The following is a 21,745-nucleotide window of genomic DNA, read 5'->3' as shown; positions in this document are numbered from 1 at the left end:
GAAACAAAACGAACAATATGGCTGATGAATGAGTTAAAAAGCCACCTCTAAACAAAGTTCCTCATACATGGTATGTCTTTGTGTTTTCTTTCAGGGGAGATTGCTATTCGTGTTTTCAGAGCCTGCACAGAACTGGGGATCAGAACTGTCGCTGTGTACTCCGAGCAAGACACCGGACAAATGCACAGGTACTAATGTCTGCTATGTTAGAAATAAATGGATCCATGTGTTTTTTAAATGAGGAGTAACACAGAGATATCTTACAATTAACTTCCACCTGATCTGTGGCATCAGAGCAGAAAGGTTTGTAGTCAATGTGAGTGCTTCTACTGGCTCTGCTCTGTTGCATTTCTGCTCCGTCTCAGCTCCGACAATCCAGAACCCTCCACAGCAGACTTTCAAGACTTCGGCTGTTTTCGAAACCTTCTACTATGCTAGCTGTACGTACTGATTTGGCCAGAATTCAGTAAGTAGTATGCAGTATGTAAACAGCAGCAACATCTCCGCCAAAGCTCCGTGGATGTCATGCTGATTTGGTGAAAATTTCTCAGTATGCATCGGACCAGTCTCCCTCACGTACTGTTTCCCGCAATGCGCAGCGGTAACATTACGCTCTTTCTTGTCTCTTCTTTTTTGAAGGGGGCTCTCAGTTTTAGGCGCTGTGAAAATTATTAAATTCCATATAAACTACTTCTTAACTTTTTAAATCATAAGTAATGCTAAAGAAGCAGTTTTGTGATCAGCTTGGCTGTTGTTTACTTTCGCTTTCTGAAACTAGAAATCCAGCAACACCTGACCCAGCATACTACAAAACAGATCCAACAGAACAGTCATACTACAGACTACCTTCAAACGCAGAATGTAGAATGCAGTACATACAGCATACATTTCTAGGTAGTATGTAGCAGGCCGTTTCACAAACAGCCTTCTTTTTCCAATCAGCACTGGGCAGATGGAGTGGGACAGGAAGTCAGGCATCAAAACAACATGAAACATCTGGTTTATTTTTAGAATAGTCCTTGTTTACGCCATATTGTATGTGACTTAACAAACTTAACTAAAATAGCTAAGTTAATTAGTAATAGTCAATGTAAATATGCTTGAATTAGCACAATAGCTAAATTTAATCTGTAGTCCTAAGGAAGGTGCTTACATAAAACAAAAATCAGTTTTAAGATTCAGGACATGTCACTCAACAGCAAAGAAAATAACTTACAAACATTTGCATACCAAATGAACACCGAACTACAACACTACACCGTCATAATGAGTGGAGCCAGGCCTGGAGTCAACAGGTCGGAGGTTTTCAGAGGCCAGTGAACCAAGGGAAATCTTTGGTCTCATGACTCCAGCTGTCTGGGGGTGCTACTCCGTGCTGCACTCTGAAAACAGCCGGTGAGTGTTGACTGACGAGAGAATACGGAGCCAAACTGCAACTGAGCGGAGACCGAGTAAACACAGATTTAGTGGAAGTCCGGCGTTAGTTAAGTGCTGGGCTGCAACTGCTGAGCAGTGACAGTGAAATGCTAGCAGTTGATCACAGCCAATAGCAAATGAAAGAAGCCTGGGAGAACTAATCTTCCCTCCCGGCTCTTTGGGATTGTTCTTTTTTATTAATAGGTATAGGACACATGGCACTGTGTCTTTATCGACTTTTCCAGTAAAATGTCTTTGAGGGCTGAATCGTGCGGTACAGATCTGCCTGCACTAAAACATGATCAGATGGCTAACTTGAGTAGTCAACGTGTGCTTAATATGTGTCAACACGGGTGCTAAATCTTTTCAGCGCTTGGATACTCCACCACTAAGCCACTGTGTATCTACGATCTGGCGCAAATTAAAGTGTGTTGTGTTTACTTTGTTGCTCTGTTGCTCTAGTACTAAATCCTTTCCTCTTGTCTCCACAGGCAGAAGGCAGACGAGGCCTACCTGATCGGAAAAGGTCTGCCACCTGTCGCAGCATACCTGCACATTCCTGACATCATCAAAGTAGCGAAGGTAAAGAGCGTTTAGGTTGCTACCCCTGAAAGATGAGACTCCGTATGACCTCAACAAGAGACTCTACACTTACAAGTTTCATATACTCTCAGTGGTTGATACAGTACTCAGGCTGTGAAAGTAGTTTTAATGCTTAATGACTTCTGCAGCACTGGAGGAGCTTTCTAAAGTCCCTAGTGATGTCATTAGGGGTTTTCGCAGCATGGGCTTGAAGATGGCAAATTTCTGTAAGACAGCCAGTGTTACTGACCGGGGATTTTGATTTTAAAGCCTAGAACAGAAGAGAAACTCGATGCCTTCATCTGTCTAGGGTGGTAAACTATATCTACCATAGCTCTAATGGTTACTTTTCATGATGCTGGGCCTCCATACATAAAAATCAAGGGACAATGAAAGTTTGAAGTAGGATCCACTGTGTTCCCTTTATTTAAGTGTTTTTTTTATGTAGTTTGAAAAGCATTCTCTGATACTGTATCTGATTGTGAACTCCAGGATCTTGGCTCTTACAACCTGAGGACCTTCAGTGCCACATATAGGCTAACAAGTGACAGACGACAAATCAACCCTCTCACCTTCCTCTGTTCACAGCAGGTCTACCTCCAGTTTGATCACAGCAAAGCAAAAAGAAACAACCTCCCTCCTTCCATTAATCACCCAACCCCCTCCCTCATCATGTCTTTCTTTCACTTCTTCAATTCTCCTCCTCCTCTTCTACCTTGTTCCTGCTTCCTTCTGCCATCTCCTCCCATTTTCAATCACTCTCTCCCCTGCCACTTATCACTGTGTTAGATCAGACCTGTTCTTGTTACCTCATTTCCCTTCCGCCCCCCCCCATCCCTCCAGGATGTGCTGCCAGTTGTTCATTATCATTTTTCTGATCAATCTCTCACGGTTTATAATTTTTCTGCGTGGGCATGTGGTCAGCCAGCCAAGTCCGGGAGTATCCGCCATCCAACTCATTTTTCAAAAATCCGTCTGCCTATCTGGGAGCCCAGCCACCCCATGCTAGCAAAAGAGAGTGTGTGTGTATGTGTGTGCGTTTCCCGATGCGTGTTCTGCCTCCTCTGCTCTCGTTTTTACACACTTTCAAACCTCTTCCTCGTACTGTGTGTCACTCTGTTACTTTGTGACTAAAATAACCAGCCGTCTCTGTCCCAGTACCTTCTGTGTCTGCCTTTCATACTACTTTGTTTGTGGAAATGTGTGTGCAAGCTTACAACTGTGAAAGCAGCAGTATGTGATCTTGGTTGTGTGAATGCGTGTTAGTCTTTTGTGTGAATCATCTTCCACTGCTCTCGTCTCTCCGCTTTCATGTGTGTGTGAGAGGGTGACTGGGTGTACCTGCTTGTGTGTGCGCGCCCTCGCTGCATTTTATGTGTGTGTGGCTTCATGCCTCCCTTGGTCTGCCAGTAACAGCTCCCTTAACAACGGGACAGCCCATAATTATAGTCCTTCTCGTATCCAAGAGCAGATGGCACATACTGATCCAGAGATGGCTCTATCTGTCAAGCTCGGCAGCTACTGTATCTGTCTGCTACCCTGTGTGCATCTGTGTGAGTGTGTATGTGTGTGTGTTGTCAGCACACCCCCACTGACCCTCAAATTATGTGTGCCTGTCTGCTCACTCAGCCTCCTACTGGTGTCCATCCAGCAAACGATGATTAAAGCGATTGCAACTAAGATAGAACGAGAACAAAATATGTCATCAGCTCTCCGTCTCTTTCCTGAAAGTGATATGAATGACACTTTCCCTCGCCAGCAGACAGTGTGTGTGGTTGAGCATGCAGGTTAGAGGGCGTGATGGCTCTTTATGTCCCTCACCAAACAGTCAGCCAAGTGTTAACTGGGGCCCAGCAGTAGATCCCTATTTAACAGAGCGCCTGCTGCTTTGCTGGGCGGCATTTCCCTTTCCTGGGTTTCACAGGCAGAGCGCTGAATGTAAATGTGAATAAACGGGTCATGTAAAGCAGTTATATGAACACCACACAGAATTATAATCAACGTAAATAACCCTCCTCTCTCTCTGTTCTCAGGACAATAATGTGGACGCCATCCACCCAGGCTACGGCTTCCTCTCTGAGCGCTCAGACTTTGCACAGGCCTGCGTGGATGCAGGAGTCATGTTTATTGGACCAACCCCAGAAACTGTGCGCAAAATGGGAGACAAGGTGGAGGCTCGCTCCCTGGCCATCAGCGCAGGTATGGAAGAATATAGCCTACTAAAGTAGAGTGGTTAGAATTCTGACACAATGGGTATTTATCAATGATTGCATGTGAAATGGTTTTTAGTTTCTTTCCAAAGGCTGTCATTTTATTTCTGACAAAACCAATTTCCCATAAGCCATTGTGCTTTTTAAGCCTGGTTTATACTTCTGCATTGACCCTATGCAGTATTGGCCAGTGCAGTCGTGAGCACCATGTACTTGTGCCTCAGAGCGTCCACGTTGCTCTACAATACTCCGCCTAAACACCTGTAGGCAGTGTGATTTTTAAGCTAGTCTGATCGCTTGTTTCTGCTCCTGCTACTTTTTCTGCTTCCTTGTCCACAGTGAACTACAGAGACTCAGAGCTTATTATGTGAAAATGGAGCTGATTAATTTTGCTGTTAATCATACAGTAATAGATTCAAAGAGGAATAGAGATGGAAAGAACGGCGGATGTACAGCTATTCTAGAAATGTTGTAAATTCAAGAAATACTAAGCAGCCAAGCGGACCAATCACAGGGCTTACAGTCAGTGTTGTTTCAATTTTTTTGAACTTTTTTCAAGTTTTTTTTTTTTAAGTTATATTTTTTGGCTTTTACACCTTTATTTATAGAGGAGAGGACAGTGGATAGTGTAGGAAATCAGGAGAGAGTGAGGGATTGACATGCGGGAAAGAGGCCGCAGGCTGGACTCGAACCCGGGCCACCTGCTACATGGGTGCGCAACTTAACCATCAGGCTAAGTCCACGCCTTGCGAAGTTAAACCTTTGTGTGGACTTGAAACAGGGCTACGTGGACCTATGGCGTTAAATTGACGCAGAAGTATACACCAGGCTTTATTGCACCTTTTACACTTGCAGATATTTCTTGCATTTGGTTTGATTTTTCATTCTCGTGTATTCATTTTGTGATAAGTGTGGGCAGTAAACATTTTGAGATCAACCTGTTACTTTGAGACACTGAAAACTGAGTGCTGTCTGTAAGGAGGTAACAGCACCAGTGCAATGTTTTTGCAACATACTGTAGAGTAGTTCTTCACCTTGAGAGACTCAAGAGCTACACTTAGTTGAAAGTCTCCCTGAGTCTTCTTTTTCTTGTGGTATGTCATGTGATGAATGAATCCCTCTCTTATGCTCAGTTCTGATGAATTTTTGTAGATGTAAAGCATTCTGTGTTTCTCAGTTTGACATATTTTTACTCCACCACCCTTGTCTAGGAGTACCTGTGGTCCCAGGAACAGATGCCCCCATCTCCTGCCTTCAGGAGGCGCAGGGTTTCGCCCAAACATACGGCTTTCCCATCATCTTCAAAGCAGCCTACGGAGGAGGTGGTCGCGGCATGAGGGTGGTCAGAGAGTACGAGGTGAGCCCGTCAGCAGCGGCTGTACATGACCACTTCAGTGTGAGATGTAATTTAACAGCTTGCTCTAACAGCATAAATCTTGTCCTGACGTTTGTCCCGCTAAGAGAAAACAAACTCAATATGACGGCCGGCCGGCTTCGTGACAAATTTTGTTTTCATATTCATTAATTTTCTGTTTGTGTTGAATCAAGGTGAAATTTCTTGGAAATTACAACCTGGTCATTTATCTCTCAAGCCGCCAATCACCCTGTGTGTTTTGGTGTGTGTGCTCCAAAATTGCCTCTGTCACCCAGCAGAGCGTGACTGATTACAGAGTGTTGGAGGCTTGTTCTCCTGCATCAGCAGAGGACATTAAGAAAATAATGACTTTCAATATTGTAGCTGTCCAGGGCCCAACTTTCAAACAAACATCTCAATATAAATATGATCATAGAAGTCACACCATGCACCTTACACTAGTGTCATGTGATCGTTGAATTATCTAACATGCAAAAATACACAGCTCTCTGCAAATACCTGTGATGGGCCTTCAGTTACTAGGTTTGCTACGTATGGTATGTCCCTTGCTTGAATTGCATCACCTACTTCCCTTTGGCCATGCAAGGGTTCTAACAGCCTGAGGTTCTTGAAGCTAGTTATTCAATCCATCAATCAATCTTTATTTGTATAGCGACAAATCAAATAAACGTTATCTCAAGACACTTTTATAAACACAGCAGGTCTAGTCCGTACTCAGATATATTATTAACAAAGACCCAACATCAAGACAGGATAAGATCCAGTCCCCTCGTACAGACAGGACTCTTATCTCATCTTCCACCATGACCATTGCACCTAGCAGTATTTAGCTAGTTACAGCGGCAAGGAAAAACTTCCTTTAACAGACAGAAACCTCGAGGACAACCAGACTCATGTTAGACAGACATCTGCGTCAACTGAGTTGGAGAGAGGGAGAGAGGAGAATAAGTGAGAGAGAGATGATAGTGTTGAGACGGGTAGTAGTAGCTGTAGCCGCTAGAGTCTTGAACGTCTATGGCAGAAAATTCAGAGGAACCTAAGAGACAAGGGAGCTCAGGGACTCCAGAGAGGTCTATGGTTAGTGACTTTAATGGAAGGGGAGATTTAAAGTAAAGCTTAAATGGTTAAAGTAAACCATTGTTATTTATATTACACTGGAGCAGTGCCTGAGTCTGTATCCACAGGTGTTTGTCAAGGTTTTAAACTGTCTAGATTAAGTAAAGTAAATTTAAAGAAGTAAAACTTTTATGACTGAGTGACCCATCAAAGCCGTTGTGACCTGTAATCTTTAGATATCACATCTGCTTTACATTTTCATAGGCGTGTAGTTTAAACAAGAACCCATATGATCACAGCACATGCAGTTTACTCCAACTGAAATAATGAATTTGTTGCATTATGAAACAAAAGACATTTTCATATTTAACTTTACCGTTAACGCAGATAAAAACAAACACTCCTTGAAGAACAAGAAACTGGCCCAGCTAAATGCAATAAAAGTGTAACAACAGCTGTTAAACTGTAAGCAGTGTATTGGGAGATGCTTGTTGCTTGAATTCAGAAAGGTTGTAGAATTTTAACCACTTAGAAAAACACTCCTTACCTCTGATTGTTATTGGAAAGTAGGCCAAGCAGGCCCCATAATACCATTTCCCTTGCCAGGGTTCAATGAGAGAGCAATAATGATTTTTGTTCTTTGTTTGTGTTACAAAATGCTGTACATTATTAATAGTAAAATAAAAGCAATAAAATTTGAAGGTTTCCATGAAACATGAACATCTGAAAAGGGTTTTCTTGTCCTCTTGAAAGTGATCCAAAATCTGTGTCTCAAAGAATAAACCTCTTTAAGGCCTGTAGATGTTATGAGGGGTGAGTTGTCGCCACTGTTTATTTCTGCAGCCTTGCTTTCTACTCCAGCAGACGCAGGGTACTGGGTGTGCGTTTGTGTTTTTCTAGCTGCCCTTGTGAATGTTTGCAACTTTGCCCCATTTCTGGCTCTCCTCTTTGACCATGTCAAAGTTTTTCAGCAGGCAGCTGGAAGTTGTCCAATCAGATAAGAGAGGGCAGAGATCAATGGTGAATCAGAACTGCACAAAGCATCATCCTCCTCATCCTTCATGGCTGGTAGCAGTCACTGTTCTTTCTGTTTTAACTTAAAAAAAAAAATAAAAAAGACTATGTCGCAACAAATAGGGTTATGTAAATGGTAACGGTAACATGTTCCTGCTTTAAAGACACATTGAATATGTTACGACAGGGGTTAGTTTCAAAGAATATACCAAGGTTACTTCATCTTAGATGTTTTACAAAGTGCAAATAAAGATGCCTTAATAACTTCTTCTTCTCTGTTCTATATTTTGGTCAATTAACCTGCTGTCCGTGACCTTCAGTAAACCCTTGACCCTGAGAATCACATCACATTAAACATGACTCTGTCTGATTCACCTGCCAGCCTTCTATATTGTGCTCTACTGTAGTCACTGAGCCTCACAAGTCAGCACTCCATTGCTAACTGTGACCTTTTCAAAGTTGTATCACGGTCTAATTAATTAGTTGTTGACCTTTCTAGTTATTCAGTGGAGTCACAGAGTTCTCTGCGACTCAAGCTGATATGATGTGAGGAAATTATAAAGAGGTTTCCCTTTTCTTCTGGGACCTTGAGCAACAATACGTAGGTTGACTCCTCACAGCTCATGGGTCATTAGTATGCTGAATTAACTGAGTGAGCTGAGATATTCTCAACATATTGTTGGATGAGATGTGTATGTTTACTGATAAGCAAAGCAGAATTAAAGTGCCAGATTTCCTCTCAGACTTTGACGTGATGTGCTTTCCTAAAGAGTTAGAGAGAAAAGGAGAGCGGCACGTATCAAAGCTCCTGTGGCCAAATCTGACAGGCGGACTGAACTGATGTGGAAGGAGTACAAATGGAATTCTGCTAACTTTGAGTCTTTCAAAAGTCCTTTCTATCGTTTACAGAAAGAGACATTTAAATATGTGGCTGCGTGTGCGACTTTGAACTCCTTTTGCAACTCTAAGATTCAGGTGTGGTTGTTACATCTGAACATCATAGCAACACAGGCCTTTTGTTATGAAACATTGCTACACAATCAAGCACTAATCAAACACACAGCTGTGTAATAATAGTACTTATTGTAGGTAAAAAGCAAACACCTATAGGACATCAAGAAGCATGTTTCATACAGCTTCTGTCTAGGAATACTGAACTTGGAATAGAGAGGACATCTGTCAAACCTGGAGGCAAAAATAGTTACAATCTCCTACTTATCAGTATCAATCATCTTGTCTGATCAAATGTAGGACTTGTGTTGGTATCAGGACCATCTTTCCTCAAGGCTACATGATGACAGTTGAGGGTGAGCTGGAGTATCCCCTCCCGAGGCAAAGCGCAGAGGGCATCAGTCTTTCCCCAATAGACGACACTGGATAGGCTGTCACAAACTGACAAACACAGATTGAGTCGAGACCTTCTGCGTGCTCGGTTGTGACCTCTTGCAGCCTGGTCCCAGAGATGTGAAGGATCTTGTTCCCTAAGGTCGTGTAAGCATTTTGTGTCAAAAACAGGAAGAAATCTGCAGAATATTACGTATGCTTGACAAGGGAGGAAATAACGTGAAATAAAAGAGGATATAAAGGTTACACTACATTTAAAAACGACCAACTATAAGGATCTTCTGAGGTGACTTATTTCCTGGTTGTTAATTCTGACTAACTGGTTAGTCTAATGGTAAGAGAGCGTTCACCGCTAAACAGGATGACAGTCAGCAGGTAAACAATGCCAAATTGATTTGTAGAGTGTGGCTAACATTAGCTAAGCTTGTATCCCCATCATCTCGTTTTATTTGTTGTTATAATGTTTATTTTAGACCATATAATGTCCTGTGTGTTATATTTTCATTGTTGTTTCAATGTTTTATTCCATCTATAAAGCCAGCACACGCAGCAGAGTCCTCCCCGTCCCTCCTGTCACTCAGTGTGGTGCAAATTTCTCTCGACTTCCTGATCAACTCTTGGGAGACTGTAACACTGGTCATGCCTTGTTTGCGTGCTTTGGATTCACTCGCTCCTGTTGATTATTTATCATCCACCTCCCCTCGTCAGTATGGAAGCCATCTTTTTTTTTTACCGCTCTTGTTGGACAGAAATTGAAGTTTGGCTAATTTTCTTCTCATTCTTTTGCAATCAGCATAATTTTTTTCAGCTGCTTTTGTTGAGAAAAATTGACAGCCTAATAGCATTCAGGCACTACTTTGTTTGGAATTTAATTTAAAAAAGGATACATTTTAATATTTTCTATATTCATTACATGTAAAATGAAAGATTTCATTCCTTTTTGGTTTGAATTTTTGAAGATTTTGGCCTAAAGCTGATGAAAATCTGAAATCCAAATCCTAAAATCATGCTAATGTTACAATAATATTCACCTAGTTGGCTGGCTTATCAAGAACAGTAAGTTCATGATCAGCTAACCACAAGGTAGTAATGTTGGCGCTGTGGGCAGGTGCTAAATCCTGCTGGAAGAGGAAATCAGTATCTTCATTAAGATGTCAGCAGATAGAAAGTTCTCTAAAATCTCCTGTTTGACGGCTATGTTGACTTTGGACTTGATAAAACACAGTGAACCAACACTAGCAGGTAACATGGCAGCCCAAATCATCGCAGAAACTCTACTTTGGGTTTCACACACCTTAGATTATGTGCCTCTCCACTCTTCGTCCAGACTTGAGGACCTTTACAAAAAAATGCAACATTTTCTTTCATCTGAAAAGAGGAGTTTAGACCACTGAGCAACAGTCCAGTTGTTTTTCTCCTCAGCCCACGTAACAGTCCCGAAGTTGTCTCTGGATCAGGAGTGGCTTGATATTAGGCATGTGACAGTTGTAACCCCTTTCATGAAGACGTCTGTGTGTCGTGGCTCTTGATGCACTGACACCAGCCTCAGTCTACTCTTTGTCAGGCTCACCCAAGTTCTTGAATTCACTTTTTTTGACAATCCTCTCCAGGCTGCAGTCATCCCTGCTGCGTGTGCTTGTGTGACTAGCAAGGATGAGGATGATTCTTAAGAATTCAGGTTACTACATGTGCACATCCTTAAAACAGATCACGACATTTGCTACAGAACAAAGGTCTACCTGAGGTAGTGACGATGCAGGGGGAAGAAGGTTTTGTCTTTTAAGGATGTTTGAAATGATCACCCCTTAAATTGGTTTGGCTTCTAAAAATGTAAATTGTGCTTTATTCTCTAGCATATTTGTTGTTCTAACATACGTCTTCCATTCCCTCGCCTTGTGTCTCTTCAGTTTTTTTTCCTACACACACACCTACACATCTCCACATTGAATACACACAGCAGCTTGTCATGCCCCGCCTCTTTCTGTTTCTCTCTGCCAGTAGATGTCTGATCTGTTGACTTTCTTCGAGAGTTGCCCAGATAACAAAACATAAACAGCAAGGTTTAGTTTAAATCTCTTATCACAGGTGGGTCCATGTGCAGGAAGCTTGTTTATGATGCAGGGTGTTTGTAATGATCCATAACTTTTATAACCCAGAATAACATCAACAGTCAGATGGAGATAAAAAAACAAACAGAAATTCAGAAACTGTTGGCATGTGTGCTTAAGAGGTATAGTTTGTGCGTGTGTGTGTGGGAAGCCCCTGGACTTGAAATGAAGTCTATACAGCACCAAACTCTTGGAAAACCCAACCAATTCTAAGCTGTGATTCTCTTGCGTCTTGAATTATAGCACTGACTCAGACTTATGGATTTCTCTGGTTTGTTTGTCAGGAACTGGAGGAGAATTACCAGCGGGCCTACTCGGAGGCCCTGACAGCTTTTGGGAACGGAGCCCTGTTTGTTGAGAAGTTTATTGAAAAGCCAAGACACATTGAAGTGCAGATCCTGGGTAAGTGCACTCCACGACCCCCCTCTTTGTTAGCCTCTAACTGTGTGATGTATTTGGTTTATGTGCATTGATCAGAGTTCATTTAGAGAGCTTACAAGTCCCTCAGAGTGATGGAGGAATGAACAACGAGTGGATGGGATTCATTGGCCAGCAGAGGATTCTCCAGCCATTATTTCTTATTACTTTGAATGAAACTTTACCACCACTCGATATTACAGAAGTGAAATTCAACGCTGATGCTGGGAAGCCTTCTTCTCTCAACACACATACTGTACAGTTAATGTGAATGCATGTATCTGAGTATATTTAAGAGGTAGAATACTTCTGTCTCTGCTTTGGCACTGACTGTGTTTGTGTTTCCGTCTGTGCATGTTTACCATTCAGCTAAACGTATTTCAGTGTGTTCACTGTGATTAATGACTGTCTTTAGGGCATGCTTTGTGAGAGTTTTGAATTACCTGTTAAAAGCTATGTCTTTGCCAGCCTTCTGTTTTTCAGCCTTTTTTCTTCCTTACCTCCCTGCGTCACTTCCAATTAAAGGTTTTCCAGTTTGTCCCCCTTTCATCTTCCACCATTCTCTTTGTCCTGCCTCTTCCTCTCCTGTTCCCTATCTCCAAGCGTCTCCTTTTTTTGTGCTTCTGCTTTTTCTTTCATTTTTTTTCTTCTTGCTTGCTTCTTTTTTAGGACCTTTAAACAACATGCAATCATACTCAGTCAAATAAAATGTGGGGTCCAACTCTGAGCAGGGCATGGAGGATGCAATTTTCGAGGCCTGTCAGATTGTGTAATTCACATGTTATCAAATGTAGCAAAAGAGAGAAGAATGAAAAGGAAGCAGAAGCATGTCATCAAAGGATTCATCTATCTTTCCTGCTCTTTGACTGTTACTGAAATGAGCCAAAACACAGTTATTGGTTGTTGTGCTTGAACTGTTTTTGAGTTGGGTCAAAAGGACTTAACTGCATACGAGCTATCATTGGCCTGTTGGCTATTCTGCTACAACGTAAACAGTAAGCTAATTAGCTGCGGATCTATTATTAGAACATATGTATGGAAATGCTGCAACACTTCATCAGTGAGTCCTTTTGAATACAGTTACTATGACTCCATTGTTTGATGCATGTTGCAGATTTCAGTGTTTGTCTCTGGTTTCTTTGACCATTGTTTGGCGAATCAGACGTTTGAAGAAATCAGTTTTGCAGATGTCTCATTATTTTTATTTTTTTTTATTCTAAGGAAGAATAAATAATGAATCAGTTAAGAAAAAGAAAAAACAGATGATAAATATAAGAAATGTGGTTAATCCCATAATGTTACCTTAACAGTTCCCCCTTATCTGTATTTTTTGAAATGTTAATATGTTGCTATCTTCAGTGAAATGACTGTGAAGTCGGGATGTACATTTCAAGTATTTTCCGTGGTCGATCTACACGTAGCTGTTTTCCGTGTCAAAAACAAAGCCAAATGCGTTTTTCCCCTGAATCACATTTTCCTTCACGACACAATGCAGGCAGAGGCAGCATCCAGGTGGATTTGGCTAAAAAGGGACAAAACCAAGCAATAGACCAACCAAACCGCATTGAGTTGAGTGGTGGACAGTGGGAGTAGTTCCAGGAAGCTGGCTCTACTGTCAAGCCCCTTGGTAATGTCATGGGCTTAATTTGAGGAAACATTGAAGAAGTGGGGGTGCTCATTTGATTACCTGCAGAAACCACTCAACTCAATGCAAGGCCTCAGTCAAGATAGGTGCTTTGTGGGAGGGAAGAATGAGAGCGATGCCACTGGCTCGAAGATGGTGCAGGGGAGAGTACCTGTAAAGTTGAGCCAGATGCGATAACCAATCATATTTTTGAATATATCTGACAATATTGAATAGCTACGGATCATATTGAGGTGTTCAAAACGTTAAACACGCTGAATATCAATGTGTGGAGCAGGCTCATAATCTCCACGGACACAGTCATAAAAGTGTAGGCTCAGACTTCAACAAGGGAACTGAACAGAAACATACTTCAGACTCCGTGTCCAGTTTTCTGTCTACTCGTTCTTATTGAGAAAAATAAGCATGTGAATGCGGAAAGTTGTCAGCCGGGAGCGCAACCGGGTCGTAATCAGTCCGGCAGCAGAGGAAAAAAAAGCGCTCGTGGAGACCTGTCACTCAGCCGCAGCCCCCAGCTGAGCGTCTTCGCTGTGTGCAACACCTTCAGTCAGCTGATTCACATCGAAACATGCTTTAAACGTAAAGCACCTCCCTGATAGCTGAACGAAATATAAGACCACATGATGTTTGTCCCACGTGATATAACATCCAAACAAAAAAATTTGAGTAAGTTCTTAACAATCAATTAATCGATAGTCGATTAATTGTGAACATCCCTATTGTGAAGATTAATGTAATTTGGGGCTGTAGCTAGAGTTCATTCTAATTCTACTGTTTAAAGCTCCTGTAAGGAACTGTGTTTGTTTTGATTTTGGTGTCCACTGTGGAGAAAGTGTTAATTTAATTTCTTTGTTAATTTTGTCCGCTACATGTGTTCAAATATCTCACCCTGCTTTATTATAACACTAGGATGTGTCACTCATGGGACATCTCTGCTATGGAAGCTGTAAAAAAAAACCTTTGGTTTGTCAACCGTATCTCCACACCTACCCCGACCAGCAGTTTAAGACATGACAAATGACTATAAAGAAATAATCAATCTAATCACTGTTGATGTGGTTTGTAGGTCATAAAGAGACATCAATATTCACTTTGGTCTGTTTTGTTACCAGACAAAAACTCCTCACAGGAGCTTTAAAAGAAACATTTGTGTTAGATATTTTCATATGGTGTTTAGGGATGTCTCACAGTGTTTGTAGTCCTGATAACAACAATGCAACTAAACATTAGTGTACCCATGCCCCTTTGCTTCCTCCATCTGACATGTGACAGTTGCTTGCAGGCTGTAGCAGTCCCTCGAGACTCAGCCATCTGTGTTTGGGCACTGAGGATGCTGGCGTTGACCAGTGCATTATAGGTCATTTCTTAAGGCCTTTCAAAAACTGCCTCTACACACTTTCACTCCTTTTACTTGCTCACACCACACAATTATGTCCTAAACCTCTGGTTGTGGAGTGGGTTGTTGGACCCTCCAACAGTGAGTCTGCACCAATGCTGGCTCACTGAGCATATGTAATGACCTCTATCGTCTGTTATGGTAGACGCTTTCTAAATGAAAGGTCTGTGTTGTGACCTGCACAGACAAGAAGTACTTTAATACAAGTCAAAATGATACAATCATAAAGATGTAAAAAACTAAAAATTGAGCTTAGCGTTAGTTCAGGCAGGACACCAAGTCAAACTCGGCCTACAGAACATCAGCTGCTCTTAATGCCAGCCCCTACCAGCTGACAGCTTAGCTGGTTACATCTACGCATCCAATTGGCAAATAGTAAAATGGGCATTCTATTTAAACTGGGGGTCTTTGCTGCTGCTCTCCCTGCCTTGGCTTTACATGTATTCACATGAAAGAGAGAGGAGGTGTGCTCTCCCAACCTCAGGCTTTGGCGTTCCACATAGGCACATGGAAGGTCAGGGAGCTCCCAGAACAGAGCCATACTGCCAAATATAACTTACTGTATGCAAATAAGTAATTCTATTGACGAGAGTGGTCCTGATTGAAGTTTGATATATTCCGAATCCAATCAGCTTGTTTCTGGTCGTGAAATTGGCATGTGTTTATTCTAATTATGAAGTGTTTGATAGGAAGCATATTATAAACATCTGACTGATGTACTTTCAGCTGTGGGCCTGTTTTTAGACCGTGAGGAGGGACGGGTTTTAGAAAGAGCTGAACTATTTTTTGATTGGTTTAAAAATAAGGGTTGTTGCAGATATCTAGTTGAGGTTTTGGTCCTTCATTTTAATTTTGTAGCTTGCTGATTTTCAAAGCTTTTATTCAACAGGTGACTCACCTTGCAGTGATTACCAGACCATGAAGTGTTTATTTCACTCTATGCCTTGTATCCAACCACTCCTTTTTTTCATATCCTGGCTTAACTTTGATTTCATTGTTCCTCTAATTATCTGACATTGCTCTCTTTCTGTCTCCCTAGGCGATAAATTCGGTAATGTCATCCACCTCTACGAGAGAGACTGCTCCATTCAGCGCAGACACCAAAAGGTGAAGTCCCCATTTTAAAATGTATCTAATCCAAGTTAATATTTGAACATGTTTAAGATGATCTTCTCTTGGTGGGCCAGTGTGATACAGAAGTCATAAGCAGGAATTCCACCTGCGAGCACAGCTGTGAACTGGATACACAAAAAGATTAAAGTGTTTATTCTCTTTGATTTAACAAACAGGCCAATTAAGCAACACATTAACAAATATGGTGTAACCGTCCTGATTATTGCAATGATTATCATGGTACTAATGGCCCTGGGTATCAAAGATGTCCTGTTGCTGCAGGGGGTAAGAGGATTATATGCCAATGAGAATTAGCCACTGCTAATGCCGTGTGAAAGGGAGTCTTGGCAGCAACGGCAACAGCATCACATTCTCCTCCATATCAATTTAACAAACACAAACAAAGCTGTGTTAAGGATATATAGCTTTGAATCGATGCTCATTCATTAGCCAGGGCTAATTTTCCCTCTTTGTTTGAGCCGGGACTCAAAAGAAAAGAGGTGTTTCAGAGTCACCTGATTGTTAAAACAACAAAAATGACTGATTACTGCGTCAACTTGAAAGCAGAAAGTGTCATTCAATCGTCACTCAGTGTAACAATGCCTGCATTAGAGGAAGCTGAATAACACATGTAATGTTTCGTTACATATCGTCACCTCAAAGCACTTTCAATCATGTGTTTTCAACACTTTCTTCTTTCTCTTTAATCAAATTATAAATTATAATCATATTAGCTGCTTTGTTCATGCCAGAGCGGCTGCTCTTTGATTCAGCGAGACTTAATCTGCCTTTGCCCTTAATCTAAGATCTTTTGAATCTAAGAAACAAGAATAGTTGCTTGTTGAAATAGATTTGGGATGGTAGAGTGCTGATGTATTTTTAGCTCTTCCCCGTGTCTTAGAAATGCTACACACTTGGAGAGATTTTTTTTTTCCGTGAGGGAAGGCAAGATTTGGAAAAAAAAGAAAGTGAGTTCTCGTGGCTTTTATTTATTTAAATCAGACACGCTTCATTTCGCTTTAAACCTGATTTAATTACCTCTTTTGGATGCGTCGACCTGTTTGACACAGTGCACTGAAACAGATCATCCTCCAACATGATGAACCCCAGCCACACAGCAGCTGTTGCAAGACCAAATCAAAGGCTGAATGTGACTACAAATAATTCTCCATCTGTTTTGCTGGAGCTTAAGTGACACTTAGTGTATCAAAGGGGTGGCCACTGAAGGAGGAATGAAAACAAATGATGGGAGATACCAAATGTTAGAAAGAACTGATCTGAGATTTAAGAATTTGATGTGAAATGGGAAAGTTATCAAGTGTTTGCATTGATTTGAATCATTACACTTGCACTACACCCATTCTGCATTTCCCTGCAGTTCTATCAAGCATTTCCACATCTTTTAGCTTATTGTTTGAGTTTTATTGCCTGCAACTTAACTGTTATGGCTCGCTCACACTGCTCTCAACATGTTTTTCACAAAAATAAGCTCTGCACAGCCGTCTGTACACGACACACCCAGCACCAAACAGCAGACAGAGCAGAGGAACATAATCAATAATCTATGCAGCTTAAAGAAGTTGCACTCATTGACCATAATCCAAATTGAGTGTTCAGTCACAGAGGGTAGGGAGTCCTTACATAATGTGAAATACATTGTATGAAAGGAACTGCCTAACAGTGTTATGGTCACTGCAGCATTATAATTAAGATCCTTTTGTTTTGAAGGTCGTGGAGATTGCACCTGCATTCCAGCTGGACCCTCACCTGAGAGACCGACTTCACGCTGATGCCGTCACCCTCGCCAAACAGGTGCGTTTGTGTCATGTCTGCTGTACCTGATAAGCGTTGTCTAAATACCAGAATTTCTACTTCTTTACTGATACAAAGTTCAGTATCACGATACTGGAATCTGAAACAATACTAGTACCATACTTGATACCTCATAGATCTGACGGAGGATGTTGCCAAGCGTTGGTCAAATTTGGTTTTCATGGTTTATTAACAATATTTTAACACTAAATTACTGGACCGTTCCTCATGAAACTGCTACATCGCTTTTGTCTGAGTAAGATCCTGTACTAGATAAGCAATCCAATCCCATTTTTTGTATTTATCCAGGATCATTATGTTCACTACGGATGCTTTTATGTTTCCAAAATTATCATGAAACTGTGCCTCGTTTACTGGTCGTGCTTATGATGCAACAGGACATAGCAAGTAGGGTTGCAAAGGGGTGGAACATTTCTGGAAAGTTTCCAGTAAATTTCCATGGGAAGTTTTGGAAATATTCCAAATTGGAAATTATGGAAATTTATGGGAATTAACTGGGAATTGAGAGTAAGTTAATGGAAAGGTATCATTTCAAAGCATAAATACTTGTTTTGTTATAAGCTGACATCCATCCAAAATAATACAATTAAAACAGATTTATTTGTTAATAGAACTTCATGAAGTGTTAAATATTTTATTGAACAATCAATTCCTGAATGAAAAGAGCCCCTCTCCCTCCAAAAAAGTCCCATTCAACATGCAAATAAAAAGTGCATGTAGGGGTGTGTGGTCTCAATAGCCCTGCTGTAAGCAGTGTGCTATGTGATTGAGGAATAGCATAGATATTCATCTGTACCAAGGTTATTATAGTTAACGAAAACTAACGAAATAACGAAAACGAGAGGTGAAAAAACATTTTCGTTAACTGAAATAAAAATAAAAACGAGGCTTCACAAAAAAAACGAAAACTAACTGAAACTGTATTGTGAGTTTACAAAACTAACTAAAATAAACTAAAATGATAGAGAACATGTCTTTAGTTTTCGTCTTAAACTCAGTATTTTGAGTGGATATGTAATAAAGTCAGAGACTGATCGGATGGACGTCTCTGCTCTCTGCTCTCTGCATCTGCGCGGGAGCGCGCCGAACGGAGCCTGCAGCTGACGGGCGCGCGCACTCACAGCGAGGCAGAACTGCAGGGGGATTAAATCGAGACGAACTCTCTCGCTCCGACTACCTGCCCTGTTTATAACCGTTCCTGTGTGAATGCCCAACAAGTAAGTATAATGAGACGGAGAACTGACTTTTCCTGTCCATAGGCATTCACGTGTGTTAAAACTCCCGAGAGAGAAAATAGACGCCATGAGCGCATGCGTCATCTCATATTATGAATCACCCATATGATCCTGTTCTGCTCATTTATCATTATAAGTGTTAATGGTTAATTGGTGGCAGTGGTATTAGAGTGATATGATTATTAGTATACTTGTAGTGGTAGCATCTGAATCATTATCTCTGTATCAATGATTATTGTTCATTGCTTATTTTATTGTTAAAGATGTATCAGTGAGTCACCATATTATTTAACACTATAGAGGGTCAGTAATGCTAGCCTAAGTGTCCATATTGTGACCATCACCCTTATGTTTGTGTATTCATTTGATGTGTTTCCGACCACACTCATACCTATTCCTCTGTGGCCTCATTGGGTCTGCTGTACTGTTGTGCTGTACAAGGAGAATATTCACTAAACGGTTAAAGCTCCCTCCTGTCTCCTGTCCAGTGTGTTCTGACCGACACCCCAGGGAGAGTACTAACCTACAGAGTATCCACCAGTATTCCCTATTTTTTAGGATATGAATTTTTTGTTTGTTTTCTGCCAGTTTCACTTCATTTGGCTCATCCACACTTTGCCTGCAGAGCGTTAATGGCAGCGAAAGTCAGGAGAAAGCGGCAGAGCCCCATTTGGGATTACTTTGAATATGACTGTCTCTGATAGGAGTAAGTGCCTTGCAATGGAAGGTGATAAAATATGTTGAAAATATGTTTCTCAAGGGGGAAAATCCCACTAATCTTAAAGTCCATTTGAAAAGCTCACACAAGACGGCTAACCTAGCATACCTTGTCAAGGCAAGAGAGAGCGGCCAGGCCCCTTACCCTGAAACAGAAGCTAACCCCCGGCCAGGCACACAGGCAAAAAAGACTAAAACTAATACTGAAACTAATAAAAACTAAACTAAAACTAAGCATTTTCAAAAAATAGAAACTAAACTAAACTAGCAAACCCGCTTCAAAAACTAATTAAAACTAAACTGAAATTGAAAACAAAAAGTCAAAACGAAATAAAAATAAAAACTAATGAAAAATGCAAAACTATAATAACCTTGATCTGTACTTGCATGAAATCTGGTTGTTTTAGTCAGGATTATGCTAAAATATATTTTCCCCAACTTTTTTAAAGTTCCCTATTTAGAGACAACCTTCCTGGTTTATTCACATTTATTCCCATGGAAAGTTTCCAACATCAAAAATAAAAATTCCCAGAATTTTGCAACGTTAGTAGCAAGTGACATTAGCTTGTAGCCTGGTGCTGCAATAAGCTCAAATAAGAGACCCCTAAATAGTTCTAGCTTCATACATTTGTCGTTATAGAACTCACATGTTTAATAGGCCTCTTCAATAGGCATGTTAATTAAGAACCATTGGGTGTCTAATAATAACACACTACTGATACACAGACGTTACGTGTCTGTATAATACAGTCACACAGCTCATAGCTTCTATGCTAACCTGTTGCTTTGTACTCCTTGGAGAGTGGTCTGTGACGAGGTTCAAGTGTTTCCTCCCTTGCATGAAGCTGTTCTGTAGAACCTTTTGCATGCAGGTTTTGATCAGTCAGTGCGTTTGCCCAAGTAGTCCCACAGGAGGCTCCAGCAGCTGGTTCTGGAGGTATTCTGTCAGAAGATGGCTCTATGTTGCAGACATGTGGAGGCAGAGGCGTAACTTTTCTTTCTCTCTCAGTGGAAGCGGAGGCTCACGCAGTGTGAATGACTGACAGGTGCATGTCTTGACAGTCTGACATGCCTCTGTTGCTGATACTGCCGCCTTGTGGAGATGCAGGGGATAATATTTCATCCTCTTAGTTCAGATCATGCTGCTTTCTATCACTTCCATCAGAGCCATGTTGAACCATCTGACCTTCATAGAGTACCGGATGTCGGGAAATTCTAATACTGTATCGTGTAGAATAAAAAGCAGGAAAAAAGCACCAAAATGTCTACCAGATGGTTTTAGAACACCAGGAAAATGCTCTTAAATTGATGGAAGGAAAGAAAGATTGGACATAACTAATTTTTTTGCAATCAAGTGTACTAAAAAATAAGCATATGGAGATATTATTGTGTATTATTGTCTGTGGCCTGATGTTAAGGGGTCTGTTTTTCTTGAAGCAGCATTTCTCAAGTGTCAAAGCAGGTTGGAGCCCATTGAATGCACAGTGCTACAGAGTTTTGACCACTTGTTAAAAAGTTGGCCGTCCTGAGGAGAAATGGCTCACAGACTGTAAAAAGCTCTGCTGGCAAAGACTCCCCAGCACTGGGTTGAATTCAGGAAGTCTGAGCAAATTCCCAAAGCTGTTCATTTTTCTGTCTATAATTGAAACAACTGGATTCTCCCCAGGAATATTAATGTCCTATCTACCTGTTATTGGAACGAGCGGGACATTAGTGCAATGCCAAACAGTGAAAATGAAAATGCAATTTAAAAATGGATGGAAATAGATGTCAACAGTGCAGATAGCAAATGCAATTCTGCAAATTAATGTTTGAACAATTGGAGAGTGCATTTCCTGAGAATACTTGTGTGATTACCACAAATTAAATTGTGCACTCTGATTTTGAAACCATGCATAAACACTCCCTGCAAAGCTGAAAACGTGCCTTGTGTTCAGCCTTTTAAAGACATTCACACCACACTCGTCTGGCTTCAGTGTCGCCGAAAAAACTGGCTCGACTATGACAGCATCGCTTAAAAGTCAAGCCTCATCTCTCAGAGGAGATTTCAAGTAATGGCCTTTCCAGGTAATGGCTCAGTTGAGGAATGGTTGGAAGTGAAAGAGAGGAGCGAGAGAGGTGGATGGAGACAAGGTTGGTGATTTGCAAAAGAAATGACCTTGATGATCCTGATGGAGAAAGGCTTTCTATAGGGAGAAAGAAACTTTAAATGAGACTCATGATGCGACCTTGCTGCACAAGTGAATTTATTTTATCTGTAATAATCAAATTACAACATCAGCCG

General features: G+C 41.2%; 1 protein-coding gene across 1 annotated transcript in view; it reads left to right on the top strand.

Annotated features, from left to right (window-relative positions):
- Positions 1-21,745, top strand: part of LOC117807144 (pyruvate carboxylase, mitochondrial-like) — a 408,892-nt gene that overhangs the window by 26,749 nt on the left and 360,398 nt on the right. Inside the window, exons 3-9 of the mRNA XM_034676222.1 lie at positions 95-188; positions 1,908-1,998; positions 4,032-4,197; positions 5,420-5,565; positions 11,390-11,507; positions 15,603-15,670; positions 17,405-17,488. Coding sequence (XP_034532113.1) covers positions 95-188; positions 1,908-1,998; positions 4,032-4,197; positions 5,420-5,565; positions 11,390-11,507; positions 15,603-15,670; positions 17,405-17,488 — 767 coding nt within the window. The remainder of the gene's footprint in view (positions 1-94; positions 189-1,907; positions 1,999-4,031; positions 4,198-5,419; positions 5,566-11,389; positions 11,508-15,602; positions 15,671-17,404; positions 17,489-21,745) is intronic.

Source organism: Notolabrus celidotus, chromosome 23 (assembly GCF_009762535.1).
Source record: "Notolabrus celidotus isolate fNotCel1 chromosome 23, fNotCel1.pri, whole genome shotgun sequence".
Lineage (NCBI taxonomy): Eukaryota > Metazoa > Chordata > Actinopteri > Labriformes > Labridae > Notolabrus > Notolabrus celidotus.
The sequence above is the reverse complement of the archived record's forward strand: the minus strand, read 5'-3'. Positions and strand labels throughout refer to the sequence as shown.